The sequence below is a fragment of the Lytechinus variegatus genome, chromosome 6 (genome assembly GCF_018143015.1).
Source record: "Lytechinus variegatus isolate NC3 chromosome 6, Lvar_3.0, whole genome shotgun sequence".
Classification (NCBI taxonomy): Eukaryota; Metazoa; Echinodermata; class Echinoidea; order Temnopleuroida; family Toxopneustidae; genus Lytechinus; species Lytechinus variegatus.
This window is the reverse complement of record NC_054745.1, coordinates 46,855,714-46,877,700: the sequence shown is the minus strand read 5'-3', so window position 1 is coordinate 46,877,700 and position 21,987 is coordinate 46,855,714. Positions and strand designations below refer to the sequence as shown.

Genomic DNA, 21,987 nt, shown 5'->3' with positions numbered 1-21,987 from the left:
GGGAAGCTGATTATATACCCATTCTCCGGTCCATTCTTTATTTTGTTCGTCAAAATATTCTCCTATGCCGGGGTTTGCTTGGCATATATGCTAGCCTCATTTCCATGACCAGAGAACAAAGGGGAATTAAAGAAACAGAAAGGAGATGTTAACGTATATCTGTTGAATTAATACCATATAAACCTGGATCAAAATTATACAATTTTTAAATTGAACGTCTTTTTTTTTGCTCACTTAATTATTGTACTATATATTAACAAATTTGCTTACTGACCTTCAGTGGCGTAACTACGGGGGGGGCATGGGGGGCACGTGCCCCCCCCCCCCCCCAATCGGCTGACCAAAAAAAAACGGGGTAAAGGAGAAAAAGAGAGAGAAAGGAAGAGAAACGTAGTGAGAAAGAAAACATTATTGTTCATTATAATGTTATATTATATCATAATTATGTTATGTTATATTACATAAGAAACATTTTTTTCATAACTTTATGAGACATAATTTGCTCAGGGCCTATGTCTTCATTGTTCCTGGTGCTCGCATTGTCTGTTTACCGAGAAATATAATCATATACCTTATACCACCACACCACATACACCAAACTGCCAAATATATTTCCTCGCACTTTAATTTTATTTCAAGTTTAATATTATTGTTTTATGTACAATAGTATGCTTCTTTTTCATGACTACTTATAGTGATTGCCCCATTTTAAGGTCTTAATATAAAACATTTCCTGTCCGTGCTCACGTTCGCAGTAGTGGATTGGTGAAGTATGAATTCCTAGAATCAGTCCTTAAAATGTCCCTTTTTCTAATCTGAATATCAAAAATTTTCAGCTCGCGCTTCGCGCTCGCATCATTTGGTTAGTAAACTATGCATGGTCTTCGTGGATTCCTACAAACAAGCCTTAAAATGCCCCTCTTCAGTTCTGAATTTCCTAAATTTTCAGCTCGCGCTTCGCGCTCGCAAGATTTGATTAGTGAGATGGGTATGTTAATCATGATTACAAGTGCTTTATGTGCATGTTTAGATGCAATCGTAACAAAATAAGCAAGCGCTTATTGGCACTCGCATTAGATTACTACGGTGAGATGTTTATAATCTTAATGGATTCCTAAAATATAGTCCTTAAAATCTTCCTATTTGGGGGTCAATATTTACAAAAAATTCAGCTCGCGCTTCGCGCTCGCATTATTTAGCGAGAAAAGTACGTATCATGATTACAAAAGATTGATTACAATGTCCTTTTTTAGGTCTGAATTTAAAAAATTTTAAGCTCGCGCTTCGCGCTCGCATTATTTGACCAGTGAGAGACATTTCCGTTTGATGGCACTGTCCTTAAAATGCCTCTAATAGGTCAGTATACCCAGCAACTGGGCGCGCTTCGCGCGCTCACTTAGTGACTCAAAATTTTTGCTGGTGCCCCCCCAATGCCATGACCCACGGTACGCCACTGCTGACCTTAATACTGCTCTACGCCAATGAAGGCATGCTATTCGAGGCATACAGCGCATTATTTACTCATAATGAGATACCGTACAGCTCGAACATCGGCCATGCCAAAGAAATTTTTTTATTCATTATCAAATGCATCGATCGGCCCCTCGGCCTGGCATGTCCAATGGTGTTTTTTTTAGGTCGAAATCTTTGAATAAAATCACTTCGCTCCGCACTCGAAATTGTCATAACATTCTTATTCTTTACGTAAACCGTGCTACGTCTAATAACTCAGATTGTTTGATTAGATACCCATATGATGTTCATCGGCCCTACCAAAGGATATATTCGGGGCGGGCGGATCCAGGATTTTGAAAAAAAAAATAATGGCGCATATCATCCCCGAGGAAAATTTGACAGGCAAAGAATAATAAAAGTTTTTCACCCAAAATTGAAGGTCATTTCGTGAAAGGTACTCATAAGTTCATATTAAGTTCATTTTATTTGTCTTCCAGCTTTGAGTTTGAATACATGACAAACATACAGGTGTGTATGAAACAATAATCAGAGTACATGATAAAACATACAATACATATAAACAGAGTATTCAGAAAATATTATACAGCTTAAGACAGAAAAGAAATTATTTTAAAGGAAGACGAGGAGACCTAAGTGAAGCAAGGTTCCTCATTACGCCGAACATAAGATAAACAACACAGAAATGGCAATATAATATAATATGATAACTAAAGAGAGAGGCGGGAGAGATGAGGGACATATTTATGTACAAGGGACAAAAAAGGGGACATGAGGATAAAGACCAGCCAGGCCCGGGAAAGGGTAGGGGGATGAAACATTGATAATTTAGCATTAACTAATAAATAACACACGAAAAATTTGCTTTACTTCCATAAAGGTTATTCAGTAAATAAGATTTTGGTTTTCGTATGAGAGACAAATTCCCCTTAAAGATATATGCTGTGACTTTCAAGGGGGGTGGGGTCACATTTGTAAGGACGGCTTATTAACGTAAGTGCCCATCACTAACTATTTCTTTTGTTCTTTATTGTTTGAATTATACAATATTTCTTTTTTTTTTATAGATTTGACAATAAGGACCAACTTGACTGAACGATATATAGTATTAAAAAAAATGCAAATTCCACATGTTCATGAAGGAATTAATCGTTGTATCACTTTACAATGAAGTGAAAATTAGAATATTTCATATCTATTATAATACATGTATAATAAAATACAAAAGAAATAGTGAGTCCCCCGGGGTGATTCCCGGGGATGAGTGAGTGATGTCATCAGTTCCCTCATTTACATACCAGCCAGGATGTGCATATAACTGTTTTGTAAAATTGAGCGAAATTTTAAAATGTCATAACTTTCTTATACATCCGATTTTGATGAAATGTTTAGTGTAATGCCAGTGTTGGATTTTTTCTTTTCTTTTTATTAAAATATACTTTTTGTTGGGGTGGACTTGTCCTTCAAACAGATACCTTTCTCCATGGTTAAAAAAAATCCAAAGAATGCCCACTTTTCAGTTGAAAATAGAATATCAGCTCTCATTCCGTGTTCTCATCAATTATCAATGAGATAAACATTATTGTTCAACAACATACGTGTAGATTGTCATCAATTTCTTATCCTTATCATCGATCTCTCTAAAATCTCGAATGCTATTTTCGCCCTCTATTGTCTGATGACCGGTATTATTTCGAGTCTGATTCGATTGAAGTCGAAGAGTCCGTTATCGTCAATTCACAACTGAAAAATTTCGCTGTTTTGCATCAATAATTTCTGTCGCTGTCACCAAAATTCAGTAAAAAGGTAACCACTATTGATTTAATTATTTAACTGATATTTATGAGCTAGAAAAGATTTGAAAATTGCTGGTATGGGTCGCAAGTAATTAAAAAAAAGCGCACACACGCACAATTTAAGAATTCATATTCATCATAGCCTAGGTCTGATGAAACTACACAAAAGGCTGCGTGTGGGACAAGTGTATGAAACTTGGTGATTTCACATTCAAGTACGGTGTTGAAATCTGGGGTGGTATTCTGAAAACGTTCTTATCTTTGTTCTTATATCAATGAGATAAGAAGACGGCATTATCGTGATATAGGTAACCACCATTCACTTCATACAGCAGCGCTTCGCGCTTTATTCAGTCGCACGCACGGTTCCCTATTTCCACCTCCATTCACTTTGTACACAAATGCACGTACAGAAATCTATGAGTGGTTTCCAAAACCACGATTTGGCCAAGAAGACGCTAAAATCATTGCAAATCGGTATTCAGAAAATCTTGGCCTTATCGTCATCCAAGTCACTGGGGACAAACTTGAGACACACCTCAAATATCAGCAATCTTTCAATAGAATCCACGGTTGGAAGATTTTCAAAAGAAATTCATTGTTCGCGATGCAAAACGGTGCGAAGCTTCTCACTGAGCGGGGACTTCCACCACACGTTTTCCCATTGACACAAAAACAACTGACTCGGACACTTTTTCAAACGACAAAAATAGTCTTTTCTCTCCTGTGGCGGTATATTCTTCCTAGTTTATGAAATAATTATCAAAACAATTAATAAGACAAAATTAATCACACTAAAACACTATTTAACTGTCTAAATACTCCTTGTGATCCGAGTCCCCTTCCCGTGTCAAGTTCGTCCAATCTCCCATAGGAGGGGACTTGGATAACGAGGAGTAGTGTTAGTCGTTATCCAAGTCCCCTCCTATGGCAAATTAGACGAACTCAACACGGGAAGGGGACTCGGATCACGAGGAGTATTTAGACAGTTGAATAGTGTTTTTAATGTGATTTTTATTGATTTAATGATTCTTATTATCGAAAATATTCATTAATCATGTCTATTAAACTGTCTAAAAGTGGCAGAGTGGTTTTGAAGAGGAGGGAAATGAGGGGTAGATGAATATCAACGGGTTAATTGCCGTTTTGTATTTTTAGGAGAGGGGACTTGGATCACGAGTAATAGTACTCCTCGTTATCCAAGTCCCCTCCTATGGGAAATTGGACGAACTTAACACGGGAAGGGGACTTGATCACGAGGAGTATTTAGACAGTTAAATAGTGTTTTAATGTGATTTTCATTGATTTTAATGATTCTTATTATCGAAAATATTCATTAATCAGGTCTATTAAACTGTCTAAAAGTGACAGAGTGGTTTTGAAGAGGATGGAAATGAGGGGTAGATGAATATCAACGGGTTAATTGCCGTTTTGTATTTTTAGGAGAGGGGACTTGGATCACGAGGAGTAGTATATACTGTTTTAATTCAAAGTTCTTTAGACAGTTAAATATAAATGAAGAATGAAAGAAAAGTAGAAAGACAGACAGATAGAAAGGCCAGAAAAAAAGAAAAAGAAAGAAGGGATAGAAAAAAGAGATGGGCAAAATAAAGGGTGAATGAAAGAAATGGTGGGAGGAATACTTGTGGGTACTTGTTACTACTAGTGGCCATCAATTTTGAGCAAGAAAAATGTGGACATGGTGAGATGTGATAACCATCAAGCTACATGTATCTTAAATATCGTGAAAGATAAGAACGTTTTCAGAATATCACTTGATTTTGTTCTTATCTTTTTAGCGCACTTTTATATTACGTGCGCGAGTGGTAAATTTACGCGCTCAGCATAGGATGGAAAGCAAGATAAGAACGTTTTCAGAATACAAATTTGAGATCATGACGTAGATAAGAACAAAATTAAGATAAGAACATTTTCAGAATACCGCCCCTGGTGTTGATGTTGTGACAACACCAGCCACAACACTGTACTTGAAATCACGCTGGTGATATCATGAATCAATAAGAATCATGAATCAATAAAGAACAACTTTGTATTTGAGCGTCTAACCTACAGACTGGATTTGGAGATAGAAGCAGTCTTTATAAAACTTCATCTTGACAGGCACCAATCCCTAGTTATCTGTGCTATGTATCGCCCACCATCCAGTTCTATTGCTTACATGAATGACCTTTGTGAAGTGATAGAGGATATTAACGCTAAGTATCGCAACGCTGTTTTGTGGCTTGGAGGGGATTTAAATCTTCCTGACATTAATTGGACCACCCTAGCTATTGACAGGAACCAATATCAAAATGCTGTCAACATGAGATTCTTGGACATGCTTCACAACTGTGGGCTTGAACAAATTGTAGATTTTCCAACAAGGCAGGACAGCTTTCTTGACCTCTTCCTTATGAATAGACCTACCCTACAAAGCTCTCCTGCAACCAATCATGGAGTATGCCAGCATAATATGGGACCCTCGCACGCAAGCAAATATAAAAAAGCTTGAAATGGTGCAGCGACGCTACATGTATGCACGCTTTGTCTGTAATGATCACCGTAGGACAAGCAGTGTTGCAGCCATGTTGAACCAGCTCAAATGGCCAACTTTACAAGAGCGTAGGGCACAGGCCAAGGTGGTGATGATCTACTGTATTACCAACTCACTCATTGACATCCCACCTACTTTCCTCACTCCATCCACATCTATGCATAGAGGTCATTCTCAGAAGATCCTTGTTCCCTTTGCCAGAACACTTGTCTACCAGAGGAGCTTCTTCCCAGATTCGATAAGACTTTGGAACTCCCTCCCCCAAAGCACAGTTAATTGTACCTCTCTACACATCTTTAAACAAGAGGTACAAAAGACCCAGCTCCGTTAATAACGGTGGTTGTTTTTACTTGCACGCTGTAAGCAATTTTTTATCGGATAATGTACATACACTTGCACGCTGCACTTCACCAGTACGACAATACACCAGACGGTGGACTGTACTGTTTGCAGAAGAAGAATCTCATCTTAAATTTAAGATAAGAGTCGGGGTGCTAAGTACTAATTACTATTGCATGCAGCCAGCCAGCCCATGCGCCAGGCCAGGCCGAGTGCGTGCCATTAGTGGAGATGCAGTGCACGCAAGGTTTCTTTAGATGGTAACCCAGGGAGTGCCGGCCCACGTAGCGGGCCGGCGCCCAGGAGCTCACCGTGTATTTACCCATACTCACGGGACAAGGGTAGATTATGGTCAAAATATCTAGCAGTAGCAAGATAAATTGTGAAAACATGAATTATGCACTTACCACGATTATATGGATGATGGTCTAACGAGTGGTAGTATCCTGACATCAAGGCACAGACTGGAACCTCAAAAAAACGGAAAAGTTCTCTCCTACCCCAGTCTCGATCGGCCATTTAAGAGAGAGAGCTAGAGCTAACTCACTTAAGCAGGCAGGTCGTAAGGACCACACTTAGGTTTAATATATAATTTAGTAATCTAATATATTTTGTAAAGCGCATAGAGAGTCTTGACACTTATCAGACCTGCCAACCAGTACGTTTTTGGCGCATATAGTACGTTTTTGCAACCAAAATACTGCAGTATGTTTTTTCTTTTAAAAATATGTTTTTTGTAAAAAAAAAAAACTTACACAAATATGGTTATTAGATCAATGTAATTTCAGGTAACTTGTGTTTTTTTAATCATTTTGTTAAAATCAAGGTGAGATATTTGTACGTTTAAATGTTGTTTTTTTTTCATGTGCAAGAGCAGTGCACATTTTAGCTTGCAGCTTGAGCGCCGCGATGAGCTAGTGCGCCACGCATTTTATTATGGAATACACTTTTTTTGGGAAAATACACTTTTTTGTCACAGAATACAATTTTTCATTCCCAGAGGTTGGCAGGTCTGTATATGCGCTCTCTAAATTTCAAATTTTAATATGGGATTCATGTTAGACCAGTGATCTTTGTTTTTTGTTTAGATTTGAATGATGGAGGAGGAAGAAGAAATGATGGTCGTTGAAGGTCAAGGTCACATTGAGTTGGATGAACAGGTTGATAGAGAGGCTGTGATTATTATGAATGCCTTAGCTGGTGAAGCTCATGGTAAGATTACTACTGGTTAAAGAATTGGATTCCCTCCCCCCATGACTACAAATAATAATGGTAATAATAAATTACTTAATGATAATAGAAAATGATAAATGCTTCTGTTTCTATTGAAGTAAATCTAAGAACCTAGTAGTGCAGCTTTCCCTCCACATGATCTCCAAGTTGATATAACCAATTACATAGACATTTCATATCCAACCTTATCAATCTTATAGACAATATAAAATACTCTGCCCCTTTTGGTTGAATTGAAGATAATGAATGAGTGGAGATTTGAACTCACAACATTACAATCATAAGTCCATTTAGTCTAACCACTAGACTTCATTCTAATACTAATAATCAAGTTTGTAATCAATTTATTAAACGTAAAGAATTGAAGTGCCAATCTTACAAATGAAAAAAAATAACTATAACATACATGTATGATACATAACAGTAATTTAAACAACACATGAATGTGTTGATCCAATACAAAGGACTCTGGTGGAGACTTTGGTATGAACGTATATACAGGTTTATTATACAGGCCAGCTAGGCAGGTCAATCAACAGGCATGGTATCCATGTTGCGGGAGGTGTATGGAGTGCTTAGATATCCATACTGATATCGTAACATCCCCCTTCTTCTGATAAGATTGAGAATTTCAAATTTCAATGATATTGTTTTAAAACAATACTTTTGGTAGTCTGCAAATTTTGGTAATTTGGCTTAGTTATGATTTATCAGATATAATATAGAAATTGTTTGGTTTGTGAGAATAATACCAATTTGTGATAAACTGTATGCATCTTCAATTTTACATAACTTCAATCTCGTGCAAAACTGAAAATAATTTGGATAACCGGATTGATCCTGAAATCAATATTTCCAAACAATAAGTTTTGGTTATAGTGTCTTTTTGATAATTTCGTGAACACTATCTTGACATACCAAAAATAATGTACAATGTTTATACATGCACATAACAAACTTAAAACTACACTAATGTCTTCAGTGTTGTCTTCTTTCTTCTCTTTCTCTTCTTTGTTTGAGAGTTTAGAGTGTTCATAATGTTCAATCTTCAAACATGAATCTCTCTGGTTTGCGAATAGTGCGTCCAGACCTCGTGGTTTGTGAGTATGTCTGTTGAGATTGATTAGAGTTAGAGTTGGACATTGGTGTTCGTTGGACGTTGTCTTCCTCTGGTTGAGTTTCTGTGGAGTGGTTTTCTTCGTCGAACCTCACACGCTTCGGAGTTGGGTTGGTGGATGGAATTTCCCTCAAGTGAGATCTATTTCTCCTCAAGATTCCTCCGTTCGGCGTTGAAACTTCGTAGGATCGAGGTTCTTCACAGATTTTGGATACTTTGGCTGGTATCCAAGTGTTGTCTCTTGGATGCAGAACTCTCACTGGCTGTCCTACATGCAGTGGTGGCAGATCAGAACTTGCATGTCGATCATGCACTTCCTTCATTTTGTCTTGCCTATTCAAGAGAAACTCGGTAGCAGCAGAATCTCTCGAAAGATAGTGACTTGGCAATGTGGTTCGGATGGGTCTTCCAAACAACATCTCTGCTGGTGATCTCAAGTTATTGTCAACTGGTGTTGCTCTCAGGTGCATCATGGCTAGTTGACTGTCTTGGCTAGTTTGAGAACACTTTGTCAACAGATTCTTGATTGTACGAACCATTCTCTCAGCTAATCCGTTGGATCTTGGATAGTGCGGTGAAGAAGTGATGTGCTTGATATTCCACTTCTTGCACATGTCTTGGAACGGTTTCCCGACAAATTGTGGACCGTTGTCGGACACAATCTCTTCTGGTGGACCAAACAGACTGAAGATTCCCGTCATCTGTCTTGCTATAGCTGCACTGGATGTATCGGTTAGCTTAGCAATGATCGGATACTTGGAATAGTAATCAGTAACGAGTAGATACTCTTGTCTATTGAGCATGAACAAGTCACTTCCCAGTCTGGTCCATGGTGCTGGTGGTACATCATGGGGATGCAGTGGCTCTTTCTGCTGTCTTGCTTGGTGTTTCTGGCATGTTTCACACTGCTTTATCAACTGATCAATGTCCTTGTTGATGTTTGGCCAGAACACTGTCTCACGAGCAAGTCGTCTCGTGCTTTCGATTCCCATGTGTCCTAGATGAAGCTGTCTAAGGATGTCATTCCTTAGTGTCTTCGGTATGATGACTTGACTTCCCTTGAAGAGTACTCCGTGTGATACTCCAATTTCATCTCTGTAAGACCAAAATTGACGAAGGGATGTCGGCAATTCTTGGATGGTCTCAGGCCATCCCTGAGTGACTATTTGCCATAGTGATCTGAGAATAGGATCATTAGCTGTTTCTCTCTGAAGCTCTGTTCTCTTGTGTTGTCCGAAGTATATCAAGTCAATCTGGTGCGAATCTTCGGCTTCAGAGCAGATGGATTCCACTCTGACATCTAGCGGAACATCGCGTGCTTCCTTGGGATTAGGAAGTCGGCTCAAGGTATCGGAAAGAATCATGTCTTTTCCTGGTCGATACTTGACTTGACATCGGTATCCTTGGACTTTGATAAGCAATCTCTGTAGACGTGGTGGTGCACTTCTAAGAGGTTTCTTCCATATCATTTCCAATGGTCTGTGATCTGTTATGACGGTGAATTCCTTCCCGAACAGATATGTATGGAAGCGGTTGATACCAAACACTAGGGCTAAGGTTTCCCTCTCTATGTTGGAATAGTTGGATTGTGCAGTGGAAAGACTTTTGGATGCAAATGCAACTGGTTTGCCTTGCTGGAGCAGGCATGCTCCTAGCCCTTTCATCGATGCATCTACCTCAAGAGTTGTCTCTTTCTTTGGGTCATAGAATTGTAGACATGCACCTGATGATACTGCACTTTTCAGGCTGTTCAAGGAATGTTCATGATCATCGTCCCAGATGAATGGTACTTCCTTGTGTAGAAGTTCTCGAAGTGGCGCTGACTTCTCTGAGAAGTTAGGAATGTATGCTGCTAGGTATGTGAATAATCCTAGGCATCTCTGAACATCTTCTTTGTCCTTGGGTGATGGCATTGATGTGATAGCTTCTACCTTGCTCGGATCTGGGTAGATACCTGATCTAGTGTACTTGGAACCGAAGAAGTTGATGGCTTCCTTCTTGATAGTACATTTGGAGCTGTTGAACACTAAGCCTTCTTGCTTTGCTGTCTCCATGAGTAAGTAGAGATTCCTATCGTGTTCCTCCTCCGTTCTTCCTACGATCGCTATGTCATCTGCGATGCATATGCAGCCTGGCACATTTTGGACAATCCTATCCATATGCTGCTGGAAGATATCCTGACTAGTACATAACCCAAATGGTAGTCTTTGGAAGCAGTACCTTCCAAATGGTGTACGGAATGTGGTGAGATCCTGGCACTCCTCTGCTAGGTGAACCGACCAGTAACCAGCCTTCGCGTCTAACTTAGAGAAGTACTGAGCTCCTGCGAAGACAGGTTGGACCTCTTCCAAGGTTGGTACCTTGTGCGGGCATCTCTTCAAGGCATCATTTAACCTCCTGGGGTCAAGACAAATCCTGATGGATCCATCTTTCTTCACAACAGTGGTCATGGAGCTGCACCAATCGGTGTGGTACTCAATTTTTCTGATGACTCCTTGCTGCTCCATATTGTCCAGTTCCGCCTTGATTTTGTCTTTCAAGTGTACGCTGCACTTGCGGGGTGCGTCTATGGTAGGTTTAGCATCATCCTTGACATGAAGCATTGCCTTCCCTCGGAAACTACCAATAGCGTCAAACTGATTCGGATATGCTTGTTTGAGATCCCTTACACTTGTGATAGGTGTTTGTTTAGGTTGAGGATTGGTTGTAGGTGTTTTGTTGTCCATTGAGTGAACTGTGATAATTCCAAGGTCAGTGCAACCTAACAACCCTAGGATCGCTGGACCCTTGACATCTGCTACATAGAATGTATGTGTTGACCATTTTGTACTCTTGTATCTACACTTTATGTCCAGTGTACCCTTACATGGAATTTGTGTCTCTCCGTAAGCTATAAGCTTTATTGTTGTTTGTTTCACTACTGATTCCCACCTTGGACCGTAAATTGCTTTGGCGGTACGTACTGTGATAGTGTTAGCACTTGCCCCCGAGTCCACTTTTAGGTAAAGCTTATGTTGACCTACTCTCTGTGGGCATATTATGTCAATGTTAGCAAATGCTACAGTACCTTCTGGATTTACAACTGTGTGTGGTCCATTAGTATGTATGGTGTCAAATTGTGCTACGTTGAATGGACCATCTGTACATTGATAATGATCATGATCTGTGGTAGTATCATGTGTTATGTCCATTTCGCTTATTGGTTTACTCTTTCGACTTTTCGACTTTGATCGTGATTTGTTTTGTCTTGGTTTCCGGTCATCAGATACCGTGTCTGATCTTTGGTCATCTGATCTACGATTCTGTTTACGACTACGATCATTTTTCGATTTACGACAGAATTTGGCCCAATGGCCCTTGGTGCCACAGGCACGGCACTCATCGTCATATGCAGGGCACTGACGAGGTTTGTGGAAACGTCCGCAGTTACCACATGCTTTTCGTCCCTGGTTACGCTTGAACGAATCGATATTCTGTTTAGGGTCTAGTGTCTCAAGACATTGTCGGCTCGCAGCAACTGCCTCGTATTTACGACCTTCTACCAAGATTTGTTCGACCTTGTAACCTTTCGGTTGATCTAGCAATGACTTTTGGAATTCGAGACTTGGAGTTGACGCAATCACTAGCTCCATGATTCGCTCATTTAACTCAGCTTCCTCGAAATCGCAATTTTTGGCTTTGTCCCTACACCTGGTAACGAATTCATCGATCGTTTCATCTGGTTTCTGCCTGTACCGCATTAGCTCTAAGCGGTGTATGCGAAAATTGATATTGACCTTTAACTGTGCCTCTAATAGTCTCCATAGCTCTTGCGGTTTTTCTTTATCGGTCTCTGATAGCCCCGATGCATTGATTCGACGCAAGCCTTCATTGCCTACAGCAATCTTGATTTTTATAGCCACTTTTCTCTGATCAGTTATGTCTTGGTCTGCTAGAATCAGCTCCATTCTTTGTCTGAAAAGCTGGAACTCTTCTGGTAGGTCTGTTGCCTCCCAGTTCATTTCTGGATATTTTCCACTACTCATTGTGTATGTTCGCTGTACGTAATTAGGTATTTAATTTAAATGAATGAGTGTAGATATTAATGTCTGATTATATCCACGTGTGAACGCTCCTTACAGTCACAGGTCGACTGGTGATGATACCTGTAACGCACTCACAGCCCTGTGTGAATGTCATTAGGTGTTTCATGCAGTGAAAATGCTGGTCACTCCCACTCACTTCTCACACTCCAGATTTACAATTAATATTAGGAAAATATTAATTCATTGTTCACACTCCAGTCCAGAAAATTAAGTAATTTAGGTTTTATCAACTTTTAGTGTATGTTGATCTTATGATGCAGACCTCTGTGCCAGTGATTGAACACAGTTATAACTTATTCAGGCTATATTTGATTGTTTACAGTTACCGTTAGCATCTCGCTCCTTCTCACAGCACTGTGTGATTTGCTGTGACAGTGCATTGGGTATGCACAGTACGGTACGGTACAGTAGCGATGCGATAGCCGGGGCTAGCGGGCGGCGACTCGCGGGCGCCCGTTGGGTTAGTAGGTTAGGAAGCATGCGAATTTCGGTAAAAAGACATGCAGTTTACTTCCCAACAATACAGTATCTGGTTACTTGATCCTTGTCATTTCAAAAGCGATCACTGGTTTCAGCTGCCACCATGATCCAATACAAAGGACTCTGGTGGAGACTTTGGTATGAACGTATATACAGGTTTATTATACAGGCCAGCTAGGCAGGTCAATCAACAGGCATGGTATCCATGTTGCGGGAGGTGTATGGAGTGCTTAGATATCCATACTGATATCGTAACATGTGTCACAAAGAATATACTACATTACATGACTGTAGATCTGTAGTAACTGTGATTGTCAGATACATGTAGTAATCCTATCCACCTATTCTACAGGAAATACAACATTTCAGATTATAAGCCATGATGGCCAGGTTCATATTGCATCAGAAGATAGTGGTCATGTGACCCAACATCTTGATCACAATGGACAACCAATCATCGCTGTTAATCTGGCTTTTGCACAGGAAGGTAAGACAGCTCCTTTATTAATCTGTGGGACACCATTTGACTTCACTTCAATAAATTTCTGTAGACTTCAACACAAGTTAGTTTGTACATGTCTCCAACGGGTTAAAAATATGAAAATTTGAGTTATTAAAGTTATGAATTCATCATTAGAGATCTTTGTAATAAATGCTAATTATATATCTTGAACTCTCACTCACATATGAATTATCATACAGTCCCAGGGGGGGCACTTACATTGACGAATTGATACCATACGCGACCAAAGAAACGTAAAAGGATGTCTTTTTCAAGATAGGGCACATTACGTACGTAATGTAATAAGGGTGTCCAAAACACTAAAATAATGAAAAAAAGGGTATCTATATTTTGCTAGGATAGCTACATTTTTAGGGTCAATTTGCAAGGTTTATAAAAAAGACAAATGTTTTATTAAGGATGTTCTTTTTGCCCAAACAGTCAACACTACGTGTTAGAGTCTGATTTGCTCAAGGTGTGGGAGGTGGGGCCATAGTAAACCCAATGATGTAAATGTAGGTAAAGGTAAAAACGATGTCGTCCATGAAATACTATAACAATTAAAATATCATTGTACTTGTTTCTAGGGGTTCAATTCAGGGAATACTTGCCAAGGTGAAGGGTAGGGTTTCACACCCCAATAATTGTTAAGGGATGAATTTTCAGAAAATGAAAAATGCTTATTGAGACCCCATGGTCGCGCATGGTATCCACTTTTCATTGGAAGTGGCCCCGGGTCATTCAGTGTATATATATCTAGAACTCTCACACTGTATAGATTATCTTATACCTAGAACTCACATTGTATAAAACCTTATTAAATTGAGTTTTTACAAAAGAATCATTTTGAATAAAAGTACAATCATGCAAGAGAGTGCGTTTGATGTGGTGGTTCTGTGGATTCAAGTCAGTTTACATACGTTTAGGCTAATGTTGAACTTACAACATCAAATCATTTATCTCTTAATTAGTTTAACATAAACAGTATGCTCAATATTTTAAAAGTCAGAACAGTGTCTGCTTTGCCTTAATTATATACAACCAATGTCATTGTGTATAATGTTTTGTTATACTCTCTCTCTCAATGTAGGCATTGAATCAGGCCTAATAAATGAATGAAATTTCTGTAAACCATGGTTTCAGAAATACAGACCTCGCTTTTAAAATAAACTTTATGGCCCGAATTCACAAAGGTGGTTTTGAAAATCTATGTTGAGTCCATGGTTGTTTATTATTATTGTTATTATTATTATTATCATCATCATCATTATCATCATCATCATTGGTATATTTTTTGGTATATTTTTATGATGTTGACTTGTTATGATTGTATTTATTTGATTTATATTTTGGTTAAAATGAAATAAATGAAATGAAATTATCATTGTTGTTGTTTTTATTATGATCATTGTTATTCCCTGTCACATGCCATTGGTCTATAGGTCAGGATCTCCAACAACTTGGTTTAACAGAAAGCATTTATGTTGAGTTACCGGTAGCAGAACAGAACTCTGAGATGATTGTGGAAGACAGTCATCACCAAAGCAACCATACTCAAGGTTAGAATCATAAAAATCACTATGGAAACAAAGATACATGAGCTCTCCAAAGAGCCAATTTTATTTTTGGCTTTTTGTTACAATTTGAAAATTGTAATAATACAAATGGAATGATAATGTATGAATGTGCTTTATTTGGTAAAATTGCGTAAAGAATAAACAATATGCAGCAAGCTGAATCTCAGTATGACAATAAACAAAAGAATGTTTTAAGTTATTAAATGCATCTGGAACAGTTGGAAAGAAATTAATCATTAATAAATTCCAGATTCTGTTTTTTTGTTTTTATTTTAAATAATGTCTGATCAGTGATTCACATGTGTTCTCAAGACCAGTGGACAGATGAAATACATGAATCACACATTATGTCAAAGACTTTGAAAATAAACCAGTGATTTTTGTCAAAAACATTGATTTTGAGAATTTTTTGCAGAAAAAAAGTACAAGTGCTACTCTGTATGTATATGATTAAATTTCCAAGCAGCAATATTTTAGTTTCTCAGATGTGTGGGAATTCTCAAGGTATTGCCATACAAATTTTCTACAAAATGCACAAATGATTGAAAACAACCCTGCTCACCCTTAATGCATGCAGTCATGCATTGACTTTGCATCTGAAAGAGGGATACAATGAATTGTTGATTGCATGTATTGAAAATGTGGTTGGAGTTTTATTTTCAATGATATTTTTTACAGGGAAAATCTACAATCTAAACCACTCAAACCAAAATTACATGCATTTAGCTCTTTCATGATATTAATTCCTGTGATTCTTGGTACTCTGTAAAATAAAGATATCGATGTTAATCAGTTGTTTTGGTCTTTCCTACCATGTATTTTAATAGCAATGAAAATCTTGTAAAGCTAAGGAAAAAACATGGAAATTATAGTAAACTATGAAGTTGATTTTCTCTGAAATGGGTTACACACTGTTGAGTCGTGAAATGATGGTCGGATTACCGCAGACAATATGCTCTGTATTTAAAAGTAATGTTCTCATTAATTTTCATATTGTCACAAACTATGCATGAAGATTTACATTAATCTATAGTGTGTGGTTATTTATACACAACAGTATCATCATTAAAAAAGTTTTCAAAATTTGTGAAGTCAGAGATACCACAATCAACAGTTTAATTCAGAGTAAAACTCATATTTGAAAATTTTGAGCATTTAGGGCAAACAGCATGCATTGTAAAACTGGCGAAAACATTATTCGAATTATTTCTCTAAATATTTTTTTCTCCACAATACAGAGAGTTTGCTTGAGATTGTTGAGAGCGGTGAGGTCAACAAGCTACCTAATCAAGTAGAGATAGGCATAGGCAGAGATAGACTATCAACCAATCATAGGATAGATACTGTTATACAAATACCAGATGGATTGACCAATCAGAGCGCTGATGATATAAACCAAGAAGCTAGTTTGACCAATGAGAACTCTACTCCTGCCTTACCTGAATCTGAAGTGACCAACCAGTGTTCAGTTATCTTGAGACCAGAATCTTGTTTGACAAATGAGACTGCAGAACCTGTCATGTTGGAGTCAGAATTGACCAATCAGAGCGCAGATACTATCACACCACAAGTTGGATCGACCAATCAGAGTACAGATACTATCACACCAGAAGTTGGCTCGACCAATCAGAGTACAGATACTATCACACCACAAGTTGGCTCGACCAATCAGAGCACAGATACTATCATACCACAAGTTGGATCGACCAATCAGAGCACAGATACTATCACACCTCAAGTTGGATTGACCAATCAGAGCACAAATACCATGAACCCAGAAACAGAGGTGACCAATGTTAGTACAGGTGAGGAGGCTGAGTTAACCAATGTTAGTGCAGATACTGTGATAAGAGAAGCTGAGATCAACAATCAGAATGCTACATCAGAAACGAAAGGGTCAAATAATGCAGAGCTAGAGCAATCCTCTAATAAAACCCAAGGTTAGTATAAAAACATTTGTGTGTGTTATGTTGTGGCTGGGCTTATAAAAACTTGTATCTCAAAACATCTGAGGGCAGATTAGAAAAGGCTTTGGCAGTCTCATATTGTCTGAAAACAGTCTTCTGATACATGTGAAGAACTCTTCTGAGGAAAAGAAGGTTGCTACCCATGTTATCACTCTTAACCCTAAATACACTGGGCTATTTCGATGCCAAAAAAGGGGGGAGGGGCTAATTTATTTTATTTCCTTTTCATTGGTATTTAGAGTATTGTGTATGAAGTTTGTTTTAATTTCATTTGGTTATTAAAGTCAGATATGTATTATAATGGATGAGACCTTTGAATAAGCACAGCGTATCAAAGGAAATGTTTTCAATTTAATTTGATTCATTTCATCCATATTACCGGTATATGTATAAACACAATGATATTAAACCTATCCACATGTAGGCCAGGGGGGGGGCCTCATTAACCTGATTGGTCATCTCTTCTCACTAATGCCCCTTTTGTCTCCTTGTTTCTACATGTAGTGTTGCTGTTGAATGTCTGTGGTCTATATTATGGTTGTTCCACTTTATATGTTTGTCATTTTGCCTCCGAAGAAGATTCTGCTAGGATCGAAAGCTTAGGCCCCTTTTGGCTCTCTTATTTACTCCATTGGCTCTTTTTTTAGATAAGCAGTTTTCAGCAGCTTCTTTTGCCAAAATTCATAAAAGCGTCACTATTATCCTTTTACTGATTAATATCAATTATTTTCATCTTGTTTATGGTCAAATAAAGTTCCCGACAATTTCCATTGACAAAACAGTAAAAAAAAAAGTTTATTTGATCAGATTATTATAAAGAGTCTGTGAACTAAAAATTAGCATTTTAGGGGAATTATTTAGTTAAAGCAAACTTTTGATTTTACCCCTAAATTAGCATAATTAATTAGTAATGAGATTTTTCACAGCAGCTGTTTATAGTTCTGTAGATTGTGCAATGGGTAATGCACGGGCCAATTTTCGTCGCGATCGATGGGCAAAATCATAATGGGGGCTGAATGATAATAATAATAATAATACATGTAGGCATTTATATAGCGCCATCTATCAAGAAATATTCTATTCCGAGGAATATTCTATTCCCCCCCCCCCCCCCGTCTTTAGGCGTTGAAATAGCCCAGTCTATTTAGGGTTGAAGGTAGATATTACATGTACATGTATACAGATTTAGTGAATCATTACTAGTATAACAAAAACTACGATATAAGATATTATGTTGGCATGAAAGCAGATTTCTTTATTGAGTAATATTTTTATGTATTGTATTGCTTTGCAGGAACCAAACGTGATTCCAACATGAAGTCTGTGTCAAGGGGTACCCCCAGGAAACAAGCTCCAGTAAAGACTCCAGAACCATCCCATAAGGTCTGTCATTACTGCTGGAAAGAGTTCCGAACAGAAAGGCAACACCGTGCTCATGAGAAATCTCATGCCAAGGAAGAATCACCTTACCTTTGTCGCTACTGCAGTAAGTTATTTGACACAGATGGACAGAGGATGAAACATATGAAACAAAAACATTCTCTCTCTAAATGTGAAGAATGTGAGGCTTGCTTTGATAATGAGGCACTTCTTGCAAAGCATATGATGTTGCATAGTCGGCCTAAGATGTTTATGTGTAATATCTGTGGGTCAATGTTTACCAAGGAGAGTTATCTCATCTGCCATAAGGTTGTCCATGAAGAAGAAGAAGAGCTAGGGGAGACCATGGATGCAGCAGTAGATGAGACAGCAAACAATAAAGACATCAGCCATGTGAGATCAATAGGCCAAACTCAGATGGGCCAGACTGTAGATGAAGGACAGGAAGAGGTGACAGAGACTTTAGATGAAAGACAAGAAGGAGTGAAGGAGACAGTAGATGAAGCAGAGAATGATGTAGATGGTGAAGAGGTTGATGACGATGACAGTGATTGGGAAGTACCTGCCTCAAAGAAGTTTAAATGTGATGAATGTGAGAAATCCTTCACCTCACAGAAAGGTTTGAAGATGCATCAGAGATTGGTTCATGTAGACATTCAAAAAGAGCTATCAAGCAGTGAGGACGAAGAGATAGTCAAGAAGAAAACGAAGGAAGGAAAGGGTGAAAGAGCCGAGTGTCCAGTGTGCAAGAAGACCTTTGTGAGTGTGCGCCAGTTGACTCGGCATGAATCCACACATGCAAGTTGGGATTGTCCACACTGCTCAAAGAGTTTCCGGACATCCTGGATTCTCAAGGAACATCTCAACACGCACACAGGAGAACGCCCTTACAAATGTACCCAGTGTGAAAAAACCTTCAAGAGCTATGGAGGTCTGAGACGACACAAGATCATCCACAAAGGTACCAAGCCATACAAATGTGATCTGTGTGATATGAGATTCAGTGATGCCTCATCGTTGAAAAGCCATAAGAAACGCCATGCAGGTGACAAGCAGGTGGAATGCGATGTTTGTCAGATGAAGTTTTACACTGGGTTTCAGATGAGAACCCATCGACTGACACACGGAGGACAGGACCACAAAGAAGAGAAGCTCCTGCGGTGTGATGGGTGCCCAAAAGCATTCCTTAGCCCGAGCAGTTTGGAAAAACACAAAATATCAGGTAAATGTGGAAAGCAGTTCTCCTGTCCTTTCTGCTCTGAAAAATTCCTTTACAAGAAAGAGAGAGAAAAACACATGGAGACCCATACCGAGTATGTCACCAAAGAAGGCAAATCAACAGATAACAATAAGAAATCTAACAAGATCTTCAAGTGCCCTACATGCAAGCAGGATTTTCCTAATCTTCGTACCTTCACAATGCATAACAAGAAACATGGTAAACAAGGGAAAGTCTATGCATGTGAGGTGTGTAATAAGATATTCTCTACGTCTGTCAGTCTTAAGTATCACATGAAGCTACATACCGGTCAAGGTCCCAAGTGCTCTGTGTGTAACAAAACCTTCTACAATGCCAAATCACTCAGGAGGCATGAACGCATACACACCGGCCAAAAACCTTTCAAGTGTGGATTTTGCGAAAAGTCTTTTAGTGACCAGAGTGCATGTGCATCACATATGAGAGTGCACTCTGCAGAGAAACCCTTCAAATGTTCCTACTGTGATAAAGGGTTTCGTCAGAAAGGACAACGGACAATGCATGAGAAGAAGGTCCATCGGAAAGGAATGGAAGATGGTGACAAGGTGAAGGGAGACATTCCAAGCTCTGAAGACACTGGTCTCAAGATGGTGTATAGATGCCGTATCTGTAAAAAAGAGTTTGAGGAGAAGGAAGAGCTGATTAAACATAAAGAAACCCATGAAGAACTGAATAATGAAGAAGAAGAGATGATCCCTATGCCAGCTAAGGTAGCCAAAGCAAAGAAAGAGGTGCAGACATTCAAGTGTGATATATGTGACCATACCTTTGCCCAAAAGAGTTACCTAGTGCGTCATCAAAGGGTACACACTGGTGAGAAACCATACGGTTGTTCCCTCTGCGATAAAAGGTTTTCTGATAAGACCTCCCAACGTCGCCATAAGTCCATCCATACAGGAGCAAAACCATTCTTATGCGATCTTTGTGGCAAGTCTTTTCGAGACAAATCATACCTGAATCTTCACAAGCGGATGCATTTAGGAGACAGACCATATGAATGTAACATTTGTTCTCGTAAGTTTGTACGGCAGAACTTCCTCAATGCTCACATGAAACTACATCAAGGTATCAAACCAAAAAAGCCTCCGCAAAAAATATTCACTTGTGATATCTGCAACAGAGTCTTAAGGTCTAAATCAAGTTATTATACACACTTGAGAATACACACAGGTGTCAAGCCATTCTTGTGTACTTTTTGTGGCAAGGCCTTCCCAACCAAACCTCGTCTTGTCAACCATGTACGTGTGCATACAGGAGAGAAACCTTACGTGTGTGATGTCTGCAATAAAGCCTTCACAGAACCTGGAACACTCAGAAGGCATAAGATCATCCATACAGGGTTGAAACCTTACAAATGTGAAACATGTGATCGAGCATTTGCAGACAAAAGTGCCCTTAACTCTCATGTTAGAATGCATACAGGTGAGAAATCACATTCTTGTGAAGTATGCGGGAAGATGTTCTGGACTGCTACTAATATGAGAGCGCATGCTAAGACACATCGGAAGAAGACTCTATTTGAATGCGGCGTTTGTCAGAAACAAATCCTTGGACAAGAGAACTTGACAGCTCACTTGGTTGAGCATGAAGCTGAACAGCGTGTCGCATCTCAGGCTTTAGCTGAAACCATGATGGCTGCACAGGTTATGATGGACAATGTCACAGAGGTTGTTATCCAGGAAGATGTTGTCACGACTGAAAACACAGAATTCCAGTGTGAAATCTGTGAAAAGTTCTTCAAGACTAAGAAAACTCTTCAGAAACATAAGGTCATACACGATGAAGAGAAGCGCTTTGAGTGCGAGGTCTGTCATAAACGCTTTGCCAGGAAATCTTATTTAGTTAGCCATTCTACGATCCATACCGGTGAGAAGCCATATACCTGTGAGGATTGCGGAAGACAATTCAGGGATCGTAGCTCTATGAAGCGGCATATGAATACACATAGAGGAATAAAGCGTTATGAATGTAATGTATGTCAAAAACAATTCACTGATAAGAGTGCTGCTAATATTCATCTTAGGATCCATACTGGTGAAAAACCTTATGAATGTTATGAATGTAAGATGTGTTTTACACAAAGTGGTCATCTTGTAGATCATATGATCAAAAATCATTGATGATTGTCTTATCACATAGTAGTTCAAATTAATGGGAAATCAAATAGAAATGCAGGTAACCTTACCCAATTTGAATATTTTGGTACTGCAAAAATTTGTTTGACTT

At 38.8% G+C, this 21,987-nt stretch overlaps 1 protein-coding gene across 1 annotated transcript; it reads left to right on the top strand.

The window, feature by feature from the left end:
* The first annotated feature begins 3,194 nt into the window (after positions 1-3,194).
* LOC121417562 (zinc finger protein 845-like) lies at positions 3,195-21,963 on the top strand. Its single transcript, XM_041611299.1, has 6 exons — positions 3,195-3,279; positions 7,251-7,374; positions 13,430-13,564; positions 15,022-15,138; positions 16,395-17,096; positions 18,418-21,963. Exons 2-6 carry the CDS (start codon positions 7,257-7,259, stop codon positions 21,879-21,881), a joined length of 4,536 nt encoding a protein of 1,511 aa, XP_041467233.1. The 5' UTR covers positions 3,195-3,279; positions 7,251-7,256; the 3' UTR covers positions 21,882-21,963.
* The last annotated feature ends 24 nt before the right edge of the window (positions 21,964-21,987 follow it).